Below are 10,277 nucleotides of genomic sequence, written 5' to 3' on the forward strand. Positions count from 1 at the left end.
TGGTTATGAACCGGGAGCTAAAGACCTCGGTAATTCCTCTCTTCCTCGATCACGAACAGCTTCCTGCGAGCAGCTTCTCTCGAACAGCTCCTCACGAACTCAGCCCCGAAACCGCGAACAAACGAACCTCGATCAGGTTTTGATAAGAACTTGATCACGAGCTAAGGATGCTCGTGGATCAGTAAGAGAACTTCGAGACAAAGGAGATAAGTCTCGAAGAAGAAGAAGAAGGCGGTTTAGGGTTTTAGGGAAGAAGAGAGAATCGGCGGCTGCCTTAGGGTTTTAGGGTTTAGAGGCTATCGTGCTGATAACGTGTTGTGAAACTAGAGAGTTTAGGGAAATCTCTTGTTTTTATTAATGAATGAATTGAGGTTACAACATATATATATAGAGTCCCATAAGAGACTAAGTACAAACCAACATAACTAATGACATGGCCGAATGGGCCTTAGTACAATGGACCGTAAACTACTAGACTAATATATGGGCCGGTCAGATAGAGTCCACTAAATGTTTTACAACAGATAGTTAATTATATCCCTATATTAGTAAAAGAGAAGTACAACTTACATTTCACCCGAAAATGCCCCCACATCCAACACAAGCAAACAACTACGCCGCACTGCATATGACAATATAATTAATTGGGTTGGAGCATTTTTCTTGCGTAACCCGAAATTCACAACTCGGGTATTTAGAAAACAATTGGGGGGTTTCTAATGGGTTTAAGATATAAAAGGGCTGTGCAAATTTAGAAAATAATTTGTGGGTTTTAAATGGGTTCTCGATATATAAGGGTTGTGCAGATTTTAATGGGCTAAAAACATTATTGTATTTCGGTTGTGCACAAAAATGTTTACGAAAGCCGGAAATTACCTCCCTATCACGTCAACTTAGCCGAAGATTACGCTACTCAATCTCATCAGTTAATTTGAAAGATATCAATCTCCTAACCTGCTTTTGATACATTAGTACTAGATTACCTTATTGGATTTTTTAAAAAAATCGATCCTTAACTGAATTATTCTGAAAATATTTACATACCTTAACTGAATTATTCTGAGAATATACCCAAACTTATACAACCAAATTATACCTAAATCGTGATACGTGAAAGCCTCCTATAAATACAATGCTAGTAATCAAAAGTTCAATCATCAAACCCTTTTAACCTTCTCCCTTCTATCTTCTCCAACCCTTCTCCAATGGCTTCTGCTGTCACTCCTACCACAGGTTTTAAATTCAGTTGGTTTTACTTAAATTACCTATTCGTATGTTTTATTTCTATATTCAAGTTTAAAATAAATGAGCAAAGAATAAGTTTTTTGTTATTATCTTAGTATTATCAAATAAATGAGCAAAGAATGTATTCCTTGAAATCTTCTGCTATGTGATCAATAACTTGACAGCCAATAAACGTCATAACTTGTACTCACAATTAAATCGAAGCTGATACATAAAACATGCCATTATATTACAATTAGTTCCAAATTTTCATACTCTTAACTATTTCAATCCTAATCGAAGAGAAAATATGCCATGTTCGTATATATCTTTGATGAACACATTGGCTTTACATTTCAGTAGCTTATAAGAATTCACAACTCTGTAAGTTTCAAGGTTCAATATTACGAACTCACTTTTCTGTTTTTTGCCACAAAAACATGTACTCTGTGGCAATAAACCGATCTACATGTAAGTATATGTCATTTGATATCCTGAACCTTTAAGCAAAATAAGTAAAGCAATCAGTTTTGCCTCTGCCAAATAAAACAACCTAACATGTTAAAACAATACAAATTTATATCTTACTGAGAGAGATAATGTCTTCATATATATGCTTCCATATGTACTGCATAAAAATGTATATGATATCAACTAATCATATACCGTATTGCTAATCACATATACAACTTTCCCCAAATCCAAACATACTATCGAGAGTTTAGTTGAATACAGAGTTGATTACTCAGTTTGTTACAATTGAAGCAATTCTGAATGATAGACAACTTACCAACCCAATTGAATTGATTACTCAGTTTATTGTACTGATGGGTCAAAACTGAATCCGTCGATTCTTGGATTTATCTACCCCAACACACACTTCGATTTGATTTGACTCAATGAAGCTTCTCTCCTTTCCCAATTTTATAGCTAACCGAGAAAATATTTTCTCGATTATAGAGGTTGTGAATTTGATTAAAACGTATGAGTTAAGCAGCAAAACTCGCAAACTAAAATTTTGTTGGGCGATCAAGCGAATGGAAGATGGTCTTTCAAACCAATCTGAAGTTGTATCGCTCAGGAAGAGGAAATGAAGAAAAAAACGACTATCGCGAAAGAAATAATTTGTTTTAATTTCAAAAAAAGGCCAACAAAACCCAATTTGTCAATGTGCTGAAATTTATATCCAAGCCCAATAAACTATACATCAACCATTATTTACTTACAAGTTAAATACATTTAAATTACATTAATTTTAAATCATAAACTACAAAATTTATACTTAAACTACGGTAAGCAAATTGGTTAAATACATTGTCCATGTATATGATGTGTAGAAGAATAAATACATATTAGTATATCTCTAACAGCTATCATATTAATCAATCTATACATTGTTATTCCTCTGTTCGTGGACAACCGCATCTTAAATTTAGTTCTATTAGAATCCCGTCTCATTATAAACTTTCCTCTTTTTGTTACTTTTTATTGTATACTAGATTCAGACCCGCACGTACGTCCGGGAATATTTTCATAAATTTCTTTTTTTCTGAAAAAAATAATTATGTTGTTGTTAGTTGAAAATTTGTTTTGTGGAATTGTTGCAAGTGTTTTTCTTACAAATAGTATGCATATTTTTAATATCATTTTGTGGAAATATAATGATTGTAGTTTGTATTGATTGTTGCATATGGTATATATAATATACCTAATGATTCATATTTTTGATTCTTGGGTTTAGTTTTCTTTACCCATACCCATTATCATGAAAGTAGATGGATCAGTTCTTATTTATTTAAGGCTCACATTTACACTACCTTTTTATATTTAATGAGAATATCATGTTTACTGTTATTATTAGGCATATTATAAAATTACATGTCGGTTTGGGTTTACAAATGAAATGGTTAAGATTTAGATTTTACAATTAAAATGAAATTATATATCAGTTTGGGTTTATAAAAGAGCATTTTGAATTTTTAATCTTATAATAATATATACAGATTTTATTTCGTTATTTTATAAAAAAATATATAAATTGGTTATTAAATATATTATGACATGTCAAATTATCATTCGATAAATTAAGGAGAGGTGAACAAAGAAGTTCACTTTAAGAGTGAACCTAAGAATTGTTCATGTTTAAATGTGATTTAACTACAAAATTATTTGCTTACCGTATATGAATGGAATGTGTACGTACGTACTTCTTAATTTCTTATTTGAAAAGTTTATTGCGGGTTCGTCTATTTAATTAGTAATTCCGTTAAGCTCTATGGTCAAATCGATTATAATTGTTCTAACAAAGTGTGTGATATGTAGATTCTCTAACATGGCGGAGTATGTTGGTTCGGCCTAAACCTGCTTATATGATAACTCCATTAATCGGTTAGTTATATCATACTTATGTTTATAGATATTTCTGACTTAAAAAATAGGATTGACTTGAACCAAATAGAAGTTTCCAAAATATTATTGAATGTGTGGCATTACAAAATTCCCAAAAATTGAAAACTCTTTACATTTGCATAAGCATTTGGAAATTATTGAAATTAAAAACTTCAAAACACAAAACAAAGACACAAAAGTAATAAAATAAACAGAGGAAATCATGGATAGATGGCTACAACCATCTGATATCTAGATTCTTGTCATATTCAGTTTCTTCTTTTTATTTAAAAGAATCATTGTTTTGATCATTCATCCATTATTATTGTAAAGTGCTTGTAAAAAGTACAATCCCTGTAACAAAATTTAAAAAACCCATAAGTACATTAATTTGAACGGATGAAAGGTTTTTGTATAAGTTCATAGATTATTAAAATACCTAGTAGTCATGATCTATTCTGCTTTCTCCATTGTAATCTATAAGTTTTTGAAAACTTCTTTAAAGACTACATTCAGTGTCCTCATCTTTATCAACAATAAAGATCTTTAATCATTTGTAAGAGTATATTGCCTCCAACTGTATACAGTTATTACTTGTATCTTCGAAGTTGCCTTAGGCTCCATTTTTTTTTGGAAAAATAGGTTTAGGTTTGCGGTATTCGAGATGAGTAACACCTTGATCATGTATGCTGTATTTATAGTAGTAGGTCATGTTTTAAAGAATATCTCATAGTATTTAAGATTTGATCATATCATCTATCCAAATTTGGTAAGTTGCTAAGATTTGGTGAATTAGAATATTTCAAAATCGAGAAGATTATGTTGATTATCCGAGATTTTGGTGTTAATTGCCAAATTCACTTTTTTTTAATTAAACGCATTTTCATTTTTTAGAAGATATTCTAAGATTGAATTTCCACTAATCATAACAATATGATTTTAATTGTTTCCATAATGTTAACCGTAACAATATGATTTACGTGGATAGGTTTTAATTATTAATTGTTTTAATGACATACGCTAAATATGTGGGTTAATTTGTTTAGATTTAATGGCAGATTTTAATTGCTTCCAATTTGTATGTGTTAATAATCATTAAATATTTGTTTGCCTCGGAAAACTTAAATATGTTTGGCTCCGATTTTTGCTAAACTATATCTGTTTGGCTCAACATTCCTTGTTAATTGTACCTGTTTGGCTACATGATTTATATATATCCTTATTCTGTTTTTAGTGGCATTTTATGTAATAATATCTTAATCTATGTTTACTTATTAAAAATGCTTCCCTTTTAATAGTATAGATAATCTACAATACTAATATATAAATAATTGCTTAATTTTAAAAACAATTTAACAGCGGTAGAAGGTAGTTCGAAACATAAACAATATAATGTCGAGATAATATACCACCTTATATATGGTCACCCGATACAATAATATGCGAATTTTCTTCCGCGCTGTAACGCGGATCCGATCCTAGTTTTCAAGTATAATCTTAATCTTAGATATGTTGACAGAAAAAAAAATCTTAATCATAAATATAGATTTCGATTTTTTTGGAAATTGAGCATATACCTCGAATCTATATTTAAACATTTGATTTACAAATATATTATTAAGATCATATTTATGACAATGTTTCTGCCAGTACGGTGGTTTTGGATGCTCATGCTGCGAGTGGGAAAGATGCGGACACGGCAAATGGTGATAGTACTGGGGTCGCTTTCGTTGAAGAGGTTCATGGGGAGTTTGTGGGAGAGCCAGGAGATGTTTCTGGCATGGAAGAGGCCGCCAGTGGTCAGGTTCTTGATGAGGGTGATGGTGAAAAGTTTTTGGCTGATCAAATGGAGAATGAGGGTGAGGGTGAAAAGATTTTGGCTGACATAATGGAGGGTGATCAGCAGGTAGGTGTGACCCTTCCAACTACTATGGCGCTGGGAGACAAAGGGAGAAAGGGGAAGGGGACTCTGGTGCTTAGAGGTGTTTCCACTAAGAAGAGGAATGCTAACATGCTCCTCTCTCCACGCAGACGTCCCCCGCCAATTGGCCAGGAGACTGGTGCAACCGGTGTTACTATCAGGGCCCAGGAAGGGGTGAAAGTCAGTCACGGTGGAGTCAAGCCACCAAAACCGAATATTAGTAAATGAATATTCTAAGTTGGAATTGTCAAGGTCTAGGTAACAAGGCCACTATTGGACATCTCAAAGATTTATGGAACAAGCATAGGCCAGATTTTTTATTTCTCATGGAAACAAAACAATCTTTTTTCATTTGGAACAATTTGTAGGCCATTTTGGTTATAAAAATTTAAAGACAGTGGAACCTATTGGTTGTAGTGGGGGGTTGGCCCTATTTTATAATAAAGATGATTTTAATGTTTCAATTTTATTGGCAACAAATAGAATCATTGACATAGAAGCAGTTCACAATGGCAAAGTTTTTTATATTACTTTTGTCTATGGAGACCCAGTTCCTAAAAATCGTGATATGGTTTGGGAAAGATTGCTAAGGATAAGCACTATAAGATCCTCTCCTTGGATGGTTGTGGGTGATTTTAATGAGTTAACAGGAAATCATGAAAAACGAGGGGGTAAGCTTAGGCATGCGGCTCTTTCCGTTCTTTTAACGGAATGATTCAGGATTGCGGTTTTTTGGAATTTCCCTATCTTGGAGACTACCTGTCATGGAGGGGCTGGCGGGATAAAAAGCCGATTCGGTGCCGGTTGGATAGGGCTCTCGGAACTGAGGAGTGGCATGACCAGTATCTGGATACGGTGACGGAATACTTGCCTATGATCGCCTCGGATCATAAACCGTTGGTGGTGAGTATTGGGGCTAAGCGACCACGTGGTCGTCGATGCTTTATGTTTGACAAGCGTTGGATTGGTAAACCAGGGTTAATGGATGCTATTGCTATGGGCTGGGGGGGCTGATGGTATTCAGGATTCCCATGATTTAGTCACCAAATTAGGGAACTGTCGTCGCGCAATATCGCAGTGGCGGAAAGAGCAGGTTCCTTATGGGCGGGAAACGATAGAGGATCTTAAAAGGAAACTGGAGGTGGCGCAGGCTGATGATTCGGTTGGACAGGAGGTCCTGTCGGACCTAACATCCAGATTACGTGAGGCCTACAGGGACGAGGAGATTTATTGGTACCTTAAGAGTCGGAACCGTTGGATGAGGGTGGGCGACAAAAATACAAAGTATTTTCATGCACAAACAAAGCAGCGGCGGGCTAGGAATCGAATAGTTGGCCTGTATGACAGGAATAATGTTTGGTCTACGAAGGATGATGATATTTGCAAGACGGCAGTCTCATATTTTGAGGATCTTTTTACTTCGATTTCCCCGGATTCCTTTGAGGAAGCTTTAAGTGAGATTGAGGGGGTTATTACGGAGGAGATAAATGACCGTTTAACGGCTCCAGCAACAGAAGCAGAGGTCCGCAAGGTCCTGTTTATGATGCACCCAGATAAAGCTCCGGGTCCGGATGGTATGACTGCTTTGTTTTTCCAGAAGGCTTGGGGGGTGGTCAAAGCAGACCTGGTCTCCACGGTTAATCAATTTTTTGAGGAGGGGGTTTTTGATAGGAGCTTAAATCGGACGAACTTGTGTCTTATTCCAATGGTGGCCAAGCCGACCCGGATGACAGAGTTACGTCCGATTAGCCTATGTAATGTGGGGTACAAGATCATTTCCAAGATCCTGTGCCAACGGTTGAAATTGGTGTTACCAAAGCTTATCTCGGAGACTCAGTCTGCTTTTGTGCCCGGTAGACTAATATTGGATAATATTTTAATTGCCCAGGAGATGTTCCATGGCCTCAGGACAAATCCATCCTGCAAAGGGAAGTTTATGGCAATTAAAACGGATATGAGCAAGGCTTATGATAGGGTTCAGTGGGGTTTTGTGGAAGCTCTGCTAAGAAAAATGGGTTTCTCGGTAAATGGGTTTCCTGGATTTTATTTTGTGTTTCCTCGGTTGAATACAAGGTACTGCTGAACGGTCAACCAAATGGTTTGATTGTCCCGAAACGTGGTTTGCGTCAGGGTGATCCATTATCTCCCTATCTTTTCATTCTCTGTACAGAAGTTCTTATTGCTAATATTCGGAAGGCGGAGAGGGAGAAACGAATCACGGGGATCAAGGTGGCTAATAAATGTCTGGCTATCACGCATTTGTTGTTTGCGGACGATAGTCTGTTTTTTTGCCGGGTAGACAAGGATCAGTGTGGGGTCATTCTGGACATCTTAAAACAATATGAGGCGGTCTCCGGGCAACAGATTAACTTCGATAAATCTTCCATTCAATTTGGTCACAAGGTCGAGGAAGGAGTCAAACGTGAGGTGCAAGAGGTGCTCGGTATTTTGAATCTGGGTGGGATGGGATCGTACTTAGGGATACTGGAGAGTCTGGGAGGATCCAAAACGAAAGTTTTCTCTTACGTTCGGGATCGTTTGCAAAACCGTACAAACGGGTGGACAGCGAAACAACTGTCCAGAGGAGGGAAAGAAGTTATGATAAAGTCTGTCGCCACTGCGGTACCTACTTTTGTCATGTCCTGTTTGCGGCTGCCGAAAACGGTTACATCAAAACTAACTAGTGCGGTGGCCAACTTCTGGTGGTGCTCGGGGCAGTCCGGGGGAATGCATTGGTTAGCCTAGGAGAAGCTCTGCGAAAGCAAGCAGTTGGGGGGTCTGGGGTTTAGGAATGTGGATGATTTTAATACTGCCTTACTGGCAAAGCAGTTGTGGCGTCTGATTGAGGCCCCGGAGTCCCTTTTTGCACGGGTTTTTAAGGGCAGGTATTACAGGAACTCAAATCCTATGGATCCTATTTGTTCTTACTCTCCATCCTATGTGTGGCGGAGTATTGTTTCAGCTAGATCTTTGGTCAACAAAGGGCTCATTATACGGGTTGGCTCTGGTGATTCCATTTCTATATGGACTGATCCATGGATTCCAGCTCAATCCCCAAGACCAGCTGTGAGCAAGGGACCTTTACAGGACCCTTCTCTGAAAATTTCACATCTTATTGACCGTCAATCTAATTTTTGGCGTCTTGATATGCTCTTTGAGCATTTTCCCCCGGAGGAGGCTGTTTTGATCAGGGCTATACCTTTGGGTAGTTCTCAAACGGATGACTCGTTGGGTTGGCACTTTACAAAATTAGGAAATCAGGGTATAATACGGAACGGTCGGCTAAACAAGGGTCGCTAGTGTCTAGAATCGGGCCGGATATTACTCCCCTTCTAGCTGGAGTATGGCGGGTGGCATGCCCACCAAAAATACAACACTTCTTGTGGCAAGTTTTATCCGGATGTATATCGGTTTCAGCGAATTTACGGTGGCAAGGCATTGCTTGTGACTCGGGGTGTGCCCGTTGTGGGGCGGATGAGGAAACGGTAAATCATGCTATTTTTCGATGCCCACCAGCTCGACAGGCTTGGGCTTTAGCTCAGGTACCGGTTGGGGAGGTTTCTTTCCCCACGACCTCTATATATGCAAATGTGGATCACTTTTTGGGCACTGACAACCCGGGTGCTCAGGTTGCGGCTTTCCCCTGGATTATGTGGTATATCTGGAAGGCACGGAATGCTCGGGTCTTTGAGAATGTCGTAGAAAAGCCAGAGGAGGTTGTTCGGATAGCGGTAGGGGAATCAACCACTTGGTTACAGGCTCAAATAGAGGAGGAGGTAGAGGATCAACTCGGGAATTCACGTGTCTCTACTGCTAGGGAGATAGGACGCGCAAGATCGCTGCCCACTGCCTCTTCGGGTTACAGGTGTTTAGTTGATGGGTCTTGGAAATTGGGAGACGTTTACGCGGGTGCAGGTTGGGTGTGTTCAGCCGCTATGGATGGGTCGATGATTAAAGGAGCCACCAATTTCTGTCAGAGTCTTTCCCCATTGCATGCAGAAGTAGAAGCCTTTGTTTGGGCTATGCGCTGTATGATTGGACATGATTTTCGAGAAGTAGCTTTTTATACAGATTGCTCAGACTTGGTGAAGATGGTGTCTTCCCCTCAAGACTGGCCGGCGTTCAAGACTTATCTCGATGACATCGTTTTGGATAGGGAGGAGTTCACGTCTTTCTCCCTTTCTTTGATCCCAAGAAGTGTTAATGTTAGTGCGGATTCTTTGGCACGCCAAGCGCGTACTTCACCGCAACATGTTTTATTTGTAGACTCTTTTCCTTCGCATTGGCTCATATGAGCTGATCTTTTGTTGTCAAAAAAAAAAAAAAAAATATTCACTCCAATCCTCACTAATCATCGAAACTTTTCTATTTTCATTGATATTTTTAACTTATGTCAAAATAATGACTGTTGCATGGTTGCATATGTCAGCAAATATTCCTCCACGCTGTAGCCCGGATGAGATCATAGTATATACATATTAGGACATTACCATTTGAGCTATTGACACTATTATAATCTATTACAAAATACTCCGGTTACAAATAGTTCCACTGTGCTTGTCGCTCGTTGGTAGCATTCAAGCATGGGTTAGTGCTTGAGACTACGACCTTGAGTGATCGAGCACACTTACCAAACCAAATTAAAAAGAAAAAAAGAAAAAATTAGTTCTACTAAAAAATATTACAGTGCAGTGGCCAAAGGTAAGTCCTAAATGCATAAGGCACCATCACACCCGGGATCGAA

At 37.9% G+C, this 10,277-nt stretch overlaps 1 protein-coding gene and 1 long non-coding RNA gene across 2 annotated transcripts; one reads left to right on the plus strand and one right to left on the minus strand.

The window, feature by feature from the left end:
- LOC104747775 lies at positions 939-2,336 on the minus strand. Its single transcript, XR_761234.2, has 3 exons — positions 2,015-2,336; positions 1,641-1,852; positions 939-1,224 (listed from the first exon to the last, which is right to left on the minus strand). It is a non-coding gene; the product is annotated as an uncharacterized LOC104747775 (long non-coding RNA).
- Positions 6,245-9,828, plus strand: LOC104748899. The gene is made up of 5 exons (XM_010470477.1): positions 6,245-6,500; positions 6,574-7,556; positions 7,664-8,155; positions 8,363-8,795; positions 8,951-9,828. The coding sequence occupies exons 1-5, from the start codon at positions 6,245-6,247 to the stop codon at positions 9,826-9,828; spliced, it is 3,042 nt and encodes a 1,013-aa protein (XP_010468779.1).

Source organism: Camelina sativa, chromosome 15 (assembly GCF_000633955.1).
Source record: "Camelina sativa cultivar DH55 chromosome 15, Cs, whole genome shotgun sequence".
Lineage (NCBI taxonomy): Eukaryota > Viridiplantae > Streptophyta > Magnoliopsida > Brassicales > Brassicaceae > Camelina > Camelina sativa.

Bases quoted from the DNA above. Each gene is read 5' to 3' on its own strand.
- LOC104748899 (XM_010470477.1), top strand. From the start codon at position 6,245: ATGATTCAGGATTGCGGTTTTTTGGAATTTCCCTATCTTGGAGACTAC. The intron at 6,501-6,573 runs GTAAACCAGGGT...CCCATGATTTAG, and splicing joins GTTTGACAAGCGTTGGATTG to TCACCAAATTAGGGAACTGT. The intron at 7,557-7,663 runs GTAAATGGGTTT...GGTTTGCGTCAG, and splicing joins TAAGAAAAATGGGTTTCTCG to GGTGATCCATTATCTCCCTA.